This window comes from Pelodiscus sinensis, chromosome 5 (genome assembly GCF_052426305.1).
Source record: "Pelodiscus sinensis isolate ZL-2025 chromosome 5, ASM5242630v1, whole genome shotgun sequence".
Classification (NCBI taxonomy): domain Eukaryota; kingdom Metazoa; phylum Chordata; order Testudines; family Trionychidae; genus Pelodiscus; species Pelodiscus sinensis.
The window spans coordinates 21,507,917-21,525,016 of record NC_143056.1 but is presented as its reverse complement, the minus strand read 5'-3'; the positions used below and the strand labels follow the sequence as shown (position 1 = coordinate 21,525,016).

The window sequence follows — 17,100 nt, the reverse complement described above, 5'->3', positions numbered from 1 at the left end:
AGTCATGATTTTATAGACTGCTATCCTTGACCCCCTTAGTCATCTCTTTTCCAAGCTGAAAAGTCCTAGAATCATTAATCTGTCTGTCCCGTACCCCTAATCATTTTTGTTGCCATTTTCTAAACCTTTTTTCAATTACAACATATATTTTTGAGATAGGGTGGCTACATCTGCAGTCAGTATTCGAGATGTGGGCGTACTGTGGTTTTATAGAGAAAACATATTTTCTGTCCCTTTCGTAATGAATCCCAACATTCTGTTCACTTTTTTTACTGCCACTGCACATTGACTGGCTCTTTTCAGAGAATTATTCACAGTGGTGCCCAGTTAATTTAGACCCCATCAGTTTGTACATGTATTGTGGGGATTATGTTTTCTCTTGTCCCATGACAGCTTATTTTGCTTAAGAGCCTTTGGTGAGGGGCCTAAATATGCATTATCTATTTGGTCCCCCTCTTCCTCACGCGTGTTGACCCCCCCCGGCCCAAAGAATTCTAGTAGATGGATGAAGGATGATATATTTATAAAAAACATGTTGACTCTTCCCCCAACAAATCATGTTTATCTATACTCTAGTTATATACTCTAGCATAGAACTTTACTGAGAATTCTGTTCTATACTGTAGTTTCAATCATGGGTGTTGGGTCTGTAAGGCAGGAGAAGGCTCTGTCTTCCTAAACCCCCAGGCATAGCCCCTCCCACACTCTGCCCCCAGAATGCTTGCAGTAGAATGTTGCTGTCCCCAGCATCCGCTCTCCCTGTGCTCTGGGGCTGGAAAGGCAGGACGGAGCCAGGCTACGCAGTGCGCCCTCCTTTGAGGCTGGGGCCTTCCCATGCAGTGCACGCCCTTCAACCTCCTCTGGGGCTGGGGAGGCTGGGGCCATGCTGTGCACCCTCCAACCTCCTCCGAGGTTGGGGCCGTGCCGTGCATCCTCTGCTCTCTCTGGGGCTGGGGAGGTTGGGGTGAGTGCTCACCCATCTGCTTCCCTCCTCTCCCTGTGGTTGTGAGGGGGAGCGCGTGCACAGCACGCTGCCCTGTGGAGGCAGGGCTGGGGGCTTGTTTCCCCCAGTTGTGACTTCACCAACTGCCCATGGTTTCAATCAGTTTCTTCAGAATTGATGCTAGGCTTACTAGCTTGTAATTTCTGCAATCACCTCTGGAGCCTTTTTTAAAACATGGCATCACATTAGCTATCCTCCTGTCATCTGATACAGAAGCTGATTTAAATAATAGGCTACATACCACATTTGGTAATTTGACAGTTTTACATTTGAGTTCCTTCAGAACTCTTGGGTGAATGTCACCTGGTCTTGGTGACTTATTATTGTTGATCAATTTGTTCAAATTTCTCTTTTAATGACATCTCAACCTGGGACATTCCCCTTAGATTTGTCTCTTAAAAAGAATGGCTCATGTTTGGGGATCTCCCTCACATCCTCAGCCATGAAAATCGGCTTCTTGCTCAAGAACTGTTTTGCACAAGAGTTCTTGGGCAAAAGGTCTTGCACAAGAGCATGTCCACACTGCCATGTGCTTTTGAACAAGAGATGTGCTTTTGCGCAAGAGCATCCATGGCAGTGTGGATGCTGTCTTGCACAAGAAAGCTCTGATGGCCATTTTAGCCGTATGGCTTTCTTGCCCAAGAAATCCCTTTTGCCCGTCCACACTGCCTTCTTGTGCAAGAGGGCTTATTCCTCACGGGGAGAGGAATAACTTTTGTGCAAGAAGCCCTCTCTTCTGATGCTTTACTGTAAATTTACTTGTGCAAGAACGTGCGTGCAGTGTAGACACTGCAAGTTTTTGTGCAAGCACGGCCATTCTTGCACAAGAAGCCTGAAGTGTAGACGTAGCCTTAGTTTCTCTGCAATTGCTTTATTTTCCTCTAGTGCTCTTTTAGCATCTCAATTATCTAGTGGCCCCACTGGTTGTTTAGCAGGCTTCCTGCTTCTGATGTTTAATATTTTTTTTATATTACTTTTTGAGTCTTTGGCTAGGTATTCTTTAAATTCTTTTTTGGCATTCCTGATTATATTTTTATGCTTCATTTGCCAGAGTTTATGCTCCTTTCTGGTTTCCTCTTTAGGATTTAACTTCCATTTTTTAATGGATGCCATTTTTACCTCTCACTGCTTCTTTTACTTTGTTGTTTAGCCACAGTGCCACTTTTTTGGTTCCATTACTATGTTTTTAAATTTGGGGTATGTATTAAATCCACCTCTTTTATGGTGTATCTTCAAAAAGTTTGCATGCAACTCTCAGGAATTTAACTTTTGGCATTGGATTTTAAATTTCTGTTTAACTTTCTCATTTTTAAGTAGTTCCCCTTTCTGAAATTAAATGATGCTGTGGTGTTTTCCCCACCACAGGGATGTTAAGTTTAATTATATTATGGTCACTATTAACAAGTGGTTCATCTGTATTCACCTCTTGGACCAGATCCTGTGCTTCACTTAGGAATAAATCTAGAATTGCCTCTCCTCTTATGATTTCCAGCGCTATCTGCTCCAAGAATCAGTCATTTAAGGTGTCAGAAACTTTCTCTGCATTCCATCCTGAGGTAACATATGCCCAGTCAGTATGGGGATTGTTGAAATCCCCCATTATTATTGAGGGCTTTTTGTTACTTTTTACAGGTGCTCTTACATCCCTGAGCATTTCACAGTCACTATCTAACACTCACTAAGATTTGAATAGGTATTGGATGCCTATAATAGTTTAGGCACATTTGAAAATCTCACCCTAAATTATTAAATTACAAGGATTCCTCAACACCACAAAAAAGATGCAGTAAATCCAGGTGTAGTTTTACCTGTCTAAAGAAATTTGAGTTCATGTTTTGAATAGAGGAAGATAGAAATAATCCACCCTCTTTTTAATATAAAATGAATTAATATTAAATTCAGATGGTTGGAAGCAAGAGGAAAAATACTATTTCCCCCAAAACTTAAGTGTATCAGTTGCTGCAGATTTCTTACTTTTGATTCCATTATACTACCTACATCATAAAAATAGGGAATGATGCTTCAAATATGGTAGTTTCCCAACATTTTGATTTAAAAAGAAAGATTTTTTTAAAAAATGTTGTACTAAGGGAACCCTCCCACCAAAAGCCTGAGGATTTTTAAAAATCAGAATTTTTTGTCTTAAATGAACTTCTGTCTTTTTCCTCACTAATACTTGGAAAACAAGTGTAGAGAAAATCTTCTTAACATATATTTATATTTAGTTATTAATGTGTAAGTACATTAACATAATTGCATTAGATATGTCAGGACGATAGATTTGAAAAGAACATGGACTTCAAAAATGTATGTTTAGTGTAAGATTATAGTCCATCCGTTGGAAAATATTTGAGCTTCTATAAATATTATTGCAAGATAGAACAATGACCTCACTGTTTAGAACAGGAGTGGGGAATCTTTTTTGGGTCGGGGGCTGCCAACCGACAGGAAAATCTGTCAGGGGCCCCCACACGCAAGTGAGAAGCAAAACCAAAATAAAAAAACGCACTGACATGGCCCTCTATTAAGGAGAAAGACGCTCCCCACATTCTCCTCGCACACCAGAGCCTATGGGGGCCAAGATAGTAGATTATGTGCGCTCCTCCCCTATGTGGGGTGGAGTCCCAGCACAGGCTTTCCAATGCTGGGCGCTACTGAGCCTTAGGGACCAGATCCAGGCCTTAGGTTCCTCACCCTTGGTTTAGGAGACTGTATGTCATGTCATATGGCAGGTGTTTGTTGCAATTGAATATACTTACTGTTGTCCTTGGATTTAATTCCTGATTCTATTTTATGTGTGGTGTTTACTTAAAGATTTTTAAAAGAAGACTATGCAGCCTCAGTGGAAGTTCTTTTTTTGGCTTTGGGACTATCTTCCTGTGATGTATCTATCGTCATCTAGACATGTTTATGCTACAATGCAAGAATCTTTTATTGTGTGTGTGTTGGAATGGTGGTAGCTATCATAGGAATGGTCATCTACACTAAGAAATCTTTATAACAAAAATATTCCTTGCCTATGATTTAGGATTCTAGAGGAATAACAATATGCAAAAATATGTATTCTGCTGTATGTACTGAACTGATTAGACTGGTGGAAGCATCTCTCTGAGTGAAATGTTCCTGTCACTTTTTCAGTGTAATTAGTTGTTTGTAAAGCATATTCTGCCCTGGAAATACCTCTGTAAAATATGCAGTCCCCTATTTAGTTATGCTTCTGAAATTAACAGGGAAGAAAATATGTGGTTCTGTTTAATAAAAAGTGTGAATGAAGTGCCCTTAAAGCACTGTATAACAGTGACATACAAAATAACAAAAATAACTGATTAAAATAAGGAATTCTGAAATTTAAATGGGAAATGTCTTGGCTTGTTCATGGTTCCCTTACACAGAAGCAAACTAGGAGTAATTCTTAAAGACTGAGATGACTGACATCTGTCAACAAAATTAAAAGGCTAAACAAACATCTAGCCATTTGATCATCTGAGAGTACTCTAAAAAAAAAAACCACTGTAAACAACCCATTTTGATGTGAAGTTAAACTGGTGTGTGTTCTGCTTATTTTGTAGATGAAGGGATCCCCATCATTGTTTGGAAGAATACTGCTTCACTGCTCATTTTTCTGTTCTAGTCTTTTGCTCCCTGTCCAAGCTTAGATGTCCTTTTGCTGTTTGGATATACAGGTATGCTACTGTATTCTGTAGTTTTCAAACTGGGGTGCTCTTGTCCAAGTAAGCAAGAAAAATTCTGTAATGGTGACAACACTTTTTATATATTACGACTTAGCATCTGATCAACAAATAGGAACTGTTATGAGGCACTAACCTTATCCAAAATGAAAGTAGATATAGTAAAATTATTCATTATAGTAATTATAATAACCAGGACAACACAACATTGTGTTATTCCTTACATAACTCTGCCCCCCCCCCCTTTTTCCTCATAGATATATTAAGACCTTGTCTCAGATGGTGATTCACAATAGACTGCAGTATTAGGAAAGGGGCTATGCAACCTAAAAAGTTGGAAAACCACCGAAGAAATTGTATTCTGGTCCAAGAACGAATCTTAAGATTTTGGTAGACTAAATTATTTTTTAGGCAGAAAAAAAATCTATCTTCACATTCATGCTCTTCCTTAGTAGTGTAACATAATTGCATCTAATTTTTTTAATCTACTTTTGTAACCATTTATTTATAACTGATAGCCGCTTGGTTAAGAAAAACAGTTAACATTTCCTTTAAATATTGGAAATATAACTATTCATATTTAGTGCAACTAATTATGGTTTCCTTACACTGTTTAATAAGATGTTTGGGTATTACATTTACCTCCTTTTACACTTTAAAGGGACATGAGTAGTAAGACTGGGACTTTTAGAGCTACATGTATCTGCAGTATTTCTGTTTATTACTGCATTCTGCAAATAATTTTTTCTTATACATTGCCTAAAGCACTGGTGCCCAAATCTTTGAGGTTTTCAGGAAGTACTATAATAGGATAATATTTCGGAGTGCGATTATCATAGGAATACACTATATTTCTTTAATATTTCATGGCTAAGAGGCTGTGTGTATGAAGAATAAAGAATATGATTAAAGCTTAGTATTGATGTAAATGCAGAATGGATATTTTTACACTGAAACTTTTTTTAGTATTGCTAGCATGTTGCACAAAGACATTTTGTATAGACTATTGCTGCATAGAAAAATTTCTGTTTTAAAATCCACCAATATGCTCTGCAACCAAAGTACCCGATTGTACACTTGATCTTCATACAGACCTCTGGGGGGATGGGGAATCCTGTAGTTTTAGTCTTGCTCATATATGGGTGTCTTGTCTCAAATGAGTATTACAGAATTTGCCCATAGATGTTGGTTTACTCAAAGATTGAGAGTTGTTTGTGTCACTTAAATAACTCTGCCTCCAAGTTGATCATCTCGTCTGGTCTTTTAAACAAATATTCCTTGTGTAATCTTTTTTTTTTTTAACTGTTAATAGAGCTTTCATTTTACGCGTGAGAACTATTTTCCTTATTTCACCCATTTGTTCCTTGCTTGGGAATCCCCGTGCTTTCTAGCTCTTGGAACACTCTTGTGTCAGCAGATTTACTTTTGCTTCCAGTTTCTAGCCACTGGTGCTAATACAGTTGAATTAAATTATAAAAGTATATTTCTCGTGTATGTTCAGTAAGAGAGTCCAATTTGCTCTCACCAGTCATATTCTTTGTTTTAACAGTCTGCAACTCGAACCTTACACAGATAAGCAATAAAATCTATGCTAGATGATTTCTAGGACAGGTTCAAACTAAGGACTCTGAAGCTGGCCCTATAATGTGCACTATAGTTCTGAGCAATAAAATTATAGTGCTCAGCAATTAGCTTTGAGTTAGAATCTCCCAAATTAGAGTTTTAAATGATTAAGTTACTGTTCAAAAACTGTCCTCTCAATTTTTTTGAAAGCACTGCAGTTATGGATTTATACAGGCCTGCCGACAGGGAGCGGGCAGCGGGGTAAAAGAGGTAACTGCCATGAGGCTCAGTGATTCAGAAGAGCCTGGGGCTCCGGTCACCATTGCTGCTGCTGAGGCAGTGGTGCTCAAAGTTTCAAGTCCTTTAAATTGTTTCCAGAGCTCTGCACAGTGCACTCTGGGCGGCTATTATAGCTGCCTGGAGAGACAGGGGCACTGTGCGCTGCACTCAAGGCAGCATGCTGTGTGGAGTGGGAAGAGTGTGACACCGTCCTGGTGACACTGAGAGCTGGTTGCCCTCAGCCCTGCCCCTTCCACCTAAAACCCCAAGCCTTCCAGAGGCAGGGAGTTGACCTGATACCCCCCCCCCCTCCAGCCATGGTCTTGGCATGGTTGTCCGTTCCCATGGACTTATACAGTAGGAGTCAAAGTCCAGTATAGAACATTTCTAAGTTTAGTATACAAAGTGAGCCTTTATAGATTGTTTACATACTTTTTAAAAGTTAAGGCATTTAGTGTTGTTTAACCTTAAGTTCAAGCGAGAACAGTCTAGTATTTCAGCACATTGAAGATGCTGTAGCCCATGTTTCGTTATCTTCCTCCAAAGGCTTCATCTACATGTTGAGTAAGAGGAGTGACGAGAGAGAACCCTGTGGAACACCACAAAGGAGAGCCTCAAAGAGGAAGAATATTTCTATGAGAGGGAAAAGCAAAACTATTCTAGGGCAATTACTTCCACCACTGCCAAATCCAGTAGAGATGTAAATAGCGCCTTGTAGTTTGATGGTATCAAAGATTACTGAAAGATGTCATGGAGCTAGCAGACATATCTGGTCATTGAAATAATACCTGTTTCCATACCTGAGCTGGTCTGAAACCTGATTTCTTGATGTTAAAAGAATTGAAAGTTTTTCCACCCCGTATCTTAATTATTTTTCCCAGAAAAGGGAAGTTATAGGCTGGATAATAGAGAATGATTACATTTGTGTTAAGAAATGGTTTATTGAACAAGAACCATACCATTGGATTTTTGTGGTTGTGTGGGCAGTCTGCCCTCCCTTTTGGAGACCCTAATGATCCCCTCCAAAACTGAGCCACCTGAGTCATCCAGCTGAGCTCAGCTATACATGCCAGACTGAATACTTCATCACACATGGCGGTGTTTTTATGAATGGTTTGATCTCACCGTGAGTGGCATGAGTTGAAGTTCCAGGTTTATTCTCTGCTGAGGTCCTACTCACTAACCAACAGTTTACAAGTTACATACGCTTATATATTAGAAAATCTAGTTTAACACTCAGTATTTATATTATTGATTGAGCACTGTTGCTCAAAAGATGGGAGTCATGTCCGCCCAGATCTTTACTGCTGACTTAAAATTATATTTGTCTTTGAGTCAAGCACCTCCCACTCCTAAAGGTTTTATTTGTACATCACCTTTTCATGTTAATTTTAGCTGATGCTATCATGGTAGCTGCAAGTATATACAAAATGTAAAATCTGTGATGGGAACAAAAATGAAAATCATTATAGTATGGAACTTGCACCAGAACTCTAGCGAGCAAAATATGATTAAGCCATAGAGTAACTAGTGGCTTTGTGTTAATTTCTGAAAAATACTGTTCTGTTTGTTCACAGGCATGCTCCAGGATTCCAGTTTGTGTTTTCTAATGGAGATCTACTATTGAATCCTTAAGAGTTTGTTCCTGAAAGAGCTGTCACTTTAATTGAGTGACAAGGTGCACTTGAACACTGAGAGATCCATTGATCTATTATTGTTCTGAGCTTCAGGGATTCTGTTTTCTGAAAATCAGCCTCTTTGTACTATGGGTGCTGTAGAAACGTATCTAGGTGGAACCTTGTGTCTTAAAGCTACATCTCCTTGGGATTTTGAAGTGTGCTTAGAGGGTGTTACTTTAGTTCTTCTGTTAAAGTTCACCCAAATGAAAAAAAAGGCACATGAAAATGTAGTGCCAAATTTTCAAAAGCTGAGGTGTGTGCATAACCCAGATTTCATAGAATCATAGAATACTAGAACTGGAAGGGACCTCGAGAGGCCATCAAGTCCAAGCCCCTGCCCTCACAGCAGGACCAAGCATCATCCTAGATCATCCCTGATAGATGTCTGTCCAACCTGCTCTTAAATATCTCCAGTGATGGAGATTCCACAACCTTCCTAGGCTTTTAAATTTGTGTTTTACCTTTAGTTTCACCTGCATCTGCACGTGCTGGTACCCCCATTCATGCAAATTAGTCAGTTTGAGCACATAATGTAAAGTATTCATGTACATGAAATTCCCTGCCCTTTTGTAATACAGCCTTCATAGTAAATAAAGTGCACGTCTATATACCTTTAAAACTGTTCTGTGTTTATTACTGTATTGCTTTGTGGTTGGTTTCAATTGTTTTACTTTGTAAGAATTTTCTAGCGTGTTACAGAAGAGAGTTCTTCACCCATTTGACTACCAGATCCAGCACATTTTTTTTCATTTTTCATGTCTGGCACACTTTCTTGAAGATAAAAGATAGTTGTCAGGAGAGTTATCTAGGAAGATACTATTTATTCGTATGTTACTGAAAATTTTCTTTGAGATGTCCAATATATGTCATTTCACAAAGTGGACTCCTGTGGGGCCTTGTGTAGATACATCAGTATGAAGTCTCATTTGCCAGCTGACAATCCAGTCTTTAAGTAGATCCCATATCTCTATGAAACTGTCACCTGCTGCTTGTTCTATGTTCAATATGTGTTTCTGGTCGAATCTTGAGTATGAGCCCTTGTTACAGCTAATTGCTCAGCTCTTGGTGAAGCAAAATTATCATTGAGGTTTTAGAACATCTTCATTTAGTTTATTTCTTCCCTTAATTTGCTAACTTTCTTTGTCCAGTAATTCTGGAATTGCTGTTTTCCATTGTTTTTCTTTACCATTCTATTGCTCCAGTTTGTGGAGTGGTATGTTCTTCTGAGCCTTCTAACTGGCAGATTGCTCCTTCAGCAGTGGCTTGAAGTGGCCCCTTTTCACAACTCTTTACCTCATTCAGGTCCTTCTTTAGACTACAGATGTGAAAGTGTAACCCCGTGCACGGTTAACTCATGAGTTTGGGCTTATCAATTAATGTTCATGGTTATGTGCAGGCGCCCATGGAGCTAACTGCTCTGCCCTGTGTGTAACAATGTAACAACTGAAATTTTTCATCAATTACATTATTACTTAAACACATTTTAATATCCCCACTTTAGACACTTTCCTTTAGACGTCCGTACTTCAGCCAAAGTTCAGCCCTCTCCTCTTCTTATCTCTTGGTGATCTCATCTTCTCATATGATTTCAGCAACCACCTCCAGACAGATGGGTCCTAAATTCATACTGATATTGTCCCCACTGTCCAGCTGTGCGCCTTCAGCTATACTGCTCACACATTCAGAAACAGTCTCCAACAGTGAACAACTTTCTCACCATTGAGGAATCTTCAGTTCTTCTTGTGTCTTTTAACCTCAGTTACCTGACTTGCTTCTTAATCTCCTCCCCATAACCACCATCATGGAATCTTGGCACTTTCCTTTTCAGTATCACCACAGTCTGCTTACTCTTTGTTACATCTGCCGCTTACACCCCTGTCCAGGCCTTGTTGATCTCTTGGCTTGATTACAGCTGCCCTGTTCACTGTGTTGGATAATCCATGTTTGCTCTCTGTAGAGTTCTGGTGCAAGTCTTCTCGTTCTCATCTAACACTCCCCTCCTCGATATCTCTTCAAATCATGTTTACCAAGACACAGGGCCCTCTGATATCTGAAGAATATTTCAGTGCAGCAGACTTGGTCTGGTTTATTTATACTCCAGTTATTGAAGCACTAGTTTCTAGAATAAGAGCTCTTCCTCCCTTAACATGCAATCTCCTGCTTAATTCTCCACTAAAGTTATGTAGGTGTCTGATGCTACCCTGTTGACATGTGAATACAAGAACCTTTTGTTTAATTACAAAAGGAACCAGGAAATCATAAATAGCATGTGTAGTTATAAAGTAAATTTGTTTTCATGGGGTTGTTTTCAGTATGATATATTTGGAATTGACAGTAATACTGCCATAGTAGTTGATGGAGATACACTAATGTATAAGAGAAGAGAATTGGGCCCCTTTGAATTTAAACAAACAACAAGAAGTCTTGTGGCACTTTATAGACGAACAGATTTATTGGAGCATAAGCTTTCGTGGGCAAAGACCCACTTCGTCAGATGCATGTAGTGGAAATTCCAGAGGCAGGTATAAATATACAGGCATATGAAAAGAGTACCAATCAAGACTAAGGCTAGATATAACAAGGTCAATTTAGTCAGGGAGGGTGAGGCCCACTTCTAGCAGCTGATATGGAAGTGTGAACACCGAGAGGAGAAACTGCTTTTGTAGCTGGCTAGCCATTCACAGTCTTTATTTAATCCTAAGCTGATAGTGTCAAATTTGCAAATGAATTGTATTTCTTACCCCTCGGATATTTTCTACACTCTGATTCTGCCTGATAGAAAGGTTCCATGTTGATAACTATATACACCATTCCTTGTAAATAAGCAGGTACTCTCTCGGGTACATAATTAATTCTAATTTCCTTCCTGTATTTGTGTAGGTTCTCTATTAGGAACTCTTGATTTTTTGGTGCACAGGATAGGTTGGAAAACTATTTAAAGCTGTTTTAAATTGAATTAATAAATTTTCCTTTCTGTGGTCCTTCCAATTCTTTATACACTGACCGTAAGATATCAGAATCTCTGCCATAATAGACACTGTAATTCAGTCGTCAACTGTGTTAATTCTTTCCTGAACAGGTCATTTGTGCTGGGTTCTGCTGCATTCACAGAGTAGTCATGTAATGTGGATCTGTTTCCACCTGAAAAGTGGACTTGTACCACCTGATCATTTCCCTATGGAAATGCAGGTTGAAAAGCTTAGAAGGAGTTTGAGATAATAAAAATATGGGTTTTCACCTGTATTCAAACAAATTCTGGCTTGTACTTTACCCCTAAAATGCAACTGAAACAGTGGAGGAGTCAACCTGACTCCGCATCCCCTCTGTTGTGATCTGGTGATGCTCATCACAGAGGGGTAATGTTGATGGACCAACGGTGTGGGGCCAAGTGGTTCTGTGCACGTTGTGGATCTGCTGTCCCTAAACTCCTACATTGAGGACAGAGGCAGGCTATTTGCTGGTTCTTGCCCCAGCCTGTTGTGATTATTGGGGCTTAGCTGGGTAATACCAGAGACCTTTTCTGCAGAATGAAAGGAGGAATGTGTCTTCTACCTCTTCCTCTGCCCAAGCCCCATCGTGTTTTCCTCAAATAATTAAGGCTTTGCTCAAAAGACCAGTATTTGTGTGTCAGCCTTCTAGAGCCCTTGAAAAAGGAACAGTACTTCTATAATTTCACCACATTTTAAGACATTATGCAAATATGCTAACTTTGCCTATCAGTGGTCATATGTGCACCTGCATTTTTATATTTGTGTATGTAAATGTGTATAGAGAAACTACTCCTTTTTACAGCTATTACAAATGGTGTTTGTAGAAAATGAGTTTGTGTGTGTGTGTGTGTGTGTGTGTGTGTGTGTGTGTGTGCATATATGTCTCAAGTTACAGCAGTAGAGAAATGTCTTGTTTTTTTTTTTCTTTTACAGAAATTTCCTATTACAATATGGACACCAGTAAAAAGACAGAACCCCCTGTGTCTGTGGAAATGTTGCAACAAAGAGCAAACCCTGATCACGTTCCTGGATCAATTTATATTCCAAAACAAGGTGGTTACACAGAGAAATTTGTAAACACAGTGGAGGACAAGTATAAATGTGAAAAATGTCATCTCATATTGTGCAATCCTAAACAGACGGAATGTGGACACAGATTCTGTGAGACCTGCATTAATGCATTGTTAAGGTGTGTGTTTCTTACTATGTTATACATGTTAATATGATAGAAAAATTCTGACCTGCAGAACCATGTTGAAAAATAGACATTTGTTTCATCTTGTCTTGCATGTTACAAAAAAAAAAAAAAAATGAAGAATATAGGGCTTGAGAGAGATTGCAAGACATGTTAATTTTTCATTACTTTATTTTTTCACAAAAATACCAAATTATGCAGCTGTTCATGGTCATAGATGAGAATAAAAATGCAGACACTTATTTTTAAAAAGGTAAGAAATCACTAAATCACTACAGGGCATCCTCACTAAACTTCCAAGATATGTTCAAAAAAAGTGGATATATAGCAAAAAAGATATAAAGCGGGGAATTTCCATTTTGCATGAATTGGTTTTTTTTTTTTTTTTAAGTGAAGGAAGAGTGGGGAATTGGGAGGATTTAGAACAGTTCCCACAAGCGGAACCAACGTATACTGGGGCAAATTATAGCAGGGACGCCCTGTAGCTGCTTAGTAATACTTGGCCATTTAAAATAATTTTTCATTTGCATCTCCAATACATTACTGCTGATGGCATTCAGAACACATTAGCTCAAGATTTGAAATAACACTAAACGCAAAGAAATTAGTGTGTTCAAAATATTGCGTAAACTAATCTAAACACACACTTGTGGGGAGATATTTAGTAATATCCTCTCTTTATTGATGGGAAAGCTGCAGGAGAAAAAAGAAGGTAACACCCTACTTCAAGAACAGAGCGGGGATAGAATTTGGGAATTTCCTTCCTTCTACTTATTTCTCATCACCATTCTGGCTCAGTATATGCAACAAACTGCATTTCATTGTGGGAATATAGCATTATTTTGAGTGTGCAGAGCTAGTGGAGTTAGATACATTTAAATATTAAATCTTTTTCTGATTCCTATTCAGTGCATCAGTTTTATAATAGGGAAAACAGAGTTGTTCTGGTATGTTTATTGTCTTCTGATAACGTGCTCTTTGTGCTAAGAAATCTAGTAAGTTTTCTGAATATACATTTTTGAGAAGCAGTCTTCTGTGCTTGATAAGTATTAGTTACAAAAATTTCACAGCCACTGCATCATACGTTTAAGTACATGCTGATTATATGCTAGTGAGAAGTGCATTCTCAGGGTCATTTGAGGAGAAGCCTCAGTGAAGCTATCTGCTCAGTATGCAGCAGTAGTTTAAAAGAGCAGATAGGATGCCTGAGTGCATTCAATAAAAGCTAGAAAATGACATTTGTATCGCACAGTCTATACCCTCATGTGGAATAACATCACCAGTTTTGCTCACCTTTCCTTCAGAAAAATGTGAAGATCCTGAAGCTGCGAAGCAATGAAGATACTGAGAAGCATGTTGAGATTTACAATGTGCAATTACAAGGAATGGGGTTGATTGATTAATTGGGCAGAGCGGGACTTGATTGGAATATTAAAACTGTGCATGACAGTGACAGTTGATCAGTTGTTCCTTTACAGTAACCCATCATATTATTAACAGCAACAACTTATTTATACTGTACAAATCACTTTATAAAAATAGAATAATTTACTTGCTGTGCAAGATATTATAGTTCAAACACAAGTAAAGGCAAGTGTTCATATAAGGAGGAAATAGAAGTTAATAATCAAGGGAAGATGGGGTTTTTTTCTTTAAACATTTTGTGCATTAGTGTTAGATATGTAATAGATCCTAATAATCTTTCTGTCTATGCATGCTGGAATACTGAGGGGGCAACCAAAGCTGCTGAACCCAGGGTATGCTGTAGAAGTTAGGAATAGTTGTTGTTTTTTCATTTAATGCATTGAACAATATTTTTTGGAAGCATGATGGTGTAGTTTTTTTTCTTCCTCTGGAATGTCTGGCACAGTCCCCTAGGCTGAATGTACCAATGGTTTCATCCATTACTACTGTTCATATTGTTTCCATAATATGGTGTATAAACACATGTATATTGGTCTGATGTATCTTATGTAGAAATAAGTAGATGTTTAAAATGACTGCATTCAAGACCATCACAACAAAGTATTATTGCGATACTTTTTAAAGATGAAGAATTCTGTCCAAGGAAGCCTGTACTTCATTTTATGCTGCTATTAAATAAAGGTTTTTTTAAATAGTTAAAATGAATTTTCCATAGTAAGTGGAAGTTGAATTCAACTATATACTTAGTTTTCAACTTCTCTTATAAGATTACTTTATATTTTGTTTTCTTTAATGTTAGCATTTGTTCTATTTGATTCTATACTGACTTGCATTGAGCCATACTTTCTTAATCATTAATCTTTTTAAATACTTTGAGCAATTATAAATAAAAAGGCATCTTTGATTTACTAGCACCAATCTGATAAATACAAAAAATTCAAAGTGAGATAGAAAATAATGTGTCATTTTCTTTCCCCAGTTCACCTAACCCAAAATGTACAGCGTGTCAAGAGCACATAGTTAAAGATAAGGTATTGTTAAAATAGTTTATTTCTAATATTCAGTTATGATATATTTAAAATGTGCTTTTTTTTTGCAGGAATCTTTTTTAAAGTGTTGTAATACACTTTATTGGGGAAAACAATATTGTACAACTTAAATCTAGTATGTCCTACAGCCATGCTGGGTGACCTGCTGTCTGGAGTCAGTATGTGGCCCATCAGGGTAATTTGATTGCGGGCTATGAGACATTTTGCCGACATTGACCATCTGCAAGGACTGTTCCCTGCAGCTTCCAGTGGTTGCAGTTCACTGTTCCCAGCCAATGGGACCTGTGGAGGCAGCATCTGCAGGTTAAGGGGCTGCAGAAATGTGCTGTTGCTTCCCACGGCTCCCATTGGCCAGGAATGGTAAAGAGCAGCCACTGGGAATTGCAGGCGGTTGGTGGTGGTGCCTGTTAAACATAAGCAAAATGTTCTCTTCCAGGATGCAGAGAGCCCTGTAGAGTACTGAGCTGCATTGCCTGTACATGATATTATCTTACCACATCCATCTCTTAATAGAAACACATCTGTTGCACTTAGGTTCAAGTCTTCTGCAGTGGCTTTCATCCCATTTAATGGCATCTATAGCCAGTTCCCTGTGTTTATAAATTAAATCAGATTTTTATTTTTATTTTAAAAATAGCTTTTGTGCTAGATTCTGTTGATCTTGTTGCCTCATCCCTGCAGTCTTTCTATTTAGTGTACCATGCAGATTATAAGGTGTCTGGGGATTGTCATCTTTTTATACTTTTCTGAACAGTGCCAAACACAGGAGAGTCCTGATGTGCTTGCCATGCTGGGGTTCCTAGATCCAACAGACAAATAATAATTAATTAAAAATATCCATCTGGGACATTGCTTATTTCTCCTGCCTAAACGCCCCCAAAAGACACGTGACTGTATATGCTGGGAAACTTCAAATACCTTCAACTTTTCCTACCAATACGGGAGGAGGAAATTAAGTACAATGTGGATTACTGAATGAATACTAAACTTACTGTGCAAGCCACACTAACTTCTGCTTCCCACAAAATGGAGCATCCCATTAGTCTTACAGAACTCTAAAAACATCTTGTATATTTTTTTAAACTTTCATTTCATTATCTTTTCTGTGATATGCAAAACTGCAGTCTCTTTAAATTGTTTGGCCTTTTTTCCCCCCAAAATAATTCATAGAGTCCATGTTCCATAGATTATTTGTGTGCCAGCTCATTAAACTTAACCTGGTGTCTGAAAAGTATGCAGAACACTTTGTATCATCTAACAGCTACAGTGAAGATTCTGTTATCAGAAGTTTGCTTTAATTTTATTACTGTTAGAGTAGGCTGAATAGTTCTCATGTAACTACAGTAGAACATCAGCGTTATGAACACTGTGGAAACGGAAATTGTTCGTAACTCGGCAATGTTTGGAATAGGGATGTGACCAGATGATGCTTACTGGGTAATTGGAATTTAGAAGCCTGGTGAGGGGCAGAAGGGACAGGGGTGGGGATGGGGCAAAAGGGCTGCCAGCTCCCAGATGGCATGGGCTTTCGGGCGGGGAGTTGGCTGCCCTTCCTGCCCCACTGCTGCTTCTTTCCCTGTGCAAGGCTGCAGACTCCCAGCCCATACGGGGTTAGCAGCAGCCAGGCTGAAGCAGTCCCTGCCTGCAGAGTGGGGGCTGCTTGCTGCTTCCTCCCTCCCTCCCCCGTTCCATTTAATCAGTTAACTGGTTAACCGATTAAACGGGATTTTACATCCCTAGTTTGGACAAAACATTATGGTGGTTCTTTCAAAATTTTATAACTGAACACTGACTTTTAATACAGTTTTGAAACTTCACTATGCTGAAGAAAAATGTAGCTTTCCCGTTATTTTTTTTTAGTAGTTTGTATATAACACAGCACTATGCTGTATTTGCTTTTTTCATCTTCTTATCTGTGCTACTGCCTGGTTGCGTACTTCTCGTTCCAAATGAGGGGTGAGGGTTGTGGTTCACTGGTTATTTCATAATTCTGGGTTTTTGTAATTTTGAGGTTCTGCTGTATGTTGTCTCTGCAGTGCTGACAGCATTATATGCTTGCTTTCCCAGTGAAGTAAGCAAGAGGGTTGGCAAACTACAACTGACTAAAAAATTGTACTCTTTCCTGTTGAACTCAGAACAAGGCATAATTATCCATGTATTTAGGACATCAAGACTTGCTTTATTGCAATTTGTAACTAGGAACTAAGCTACACATTGGGGTTTTTTTT

The 17,100-nt window shown here is 38.7% G+C and overlaps 1 protein-coding gene across 10 annotated transcripts in view; it reads left to right on the top strand.

Moving 5' to 3' along the window:
* Nucleotides 1-17,100, top strand: part of TRAF3 (TNF receptor associated factor 3) — a 98,770-nt gene that overhangs the window by 39,214 nt on the left and 42,456 nt on the right. For 7 of the 10 annotated variants that reach the window (XM_075926530.2, XM_075926524.2, XM_075926520.2 and 4 more), the window contains 3 exons: nt 4,573-4,686; nt 12,137-12,392; nt 14,803-14,854. In XM_075926530.2, coding sequence (XP_075782645.1) covers nt 12,154-12,392; nt 14,803-14,854 — 291 coding nt within the window. In that variant the 5' untranslated portion in view covers nt 4,573-4,686; nt 12,137-12,153. The remainder of the gene's footprint in view (nt 1-4,572; nt 4,687-12,136; nt 12,393-14,802; nt 14,855-17,100) is intronic. The other 3 variants (XM_075926529.2, XM_075926527.2, XM_075926525.2) reach the window with 1 other exon arrangement.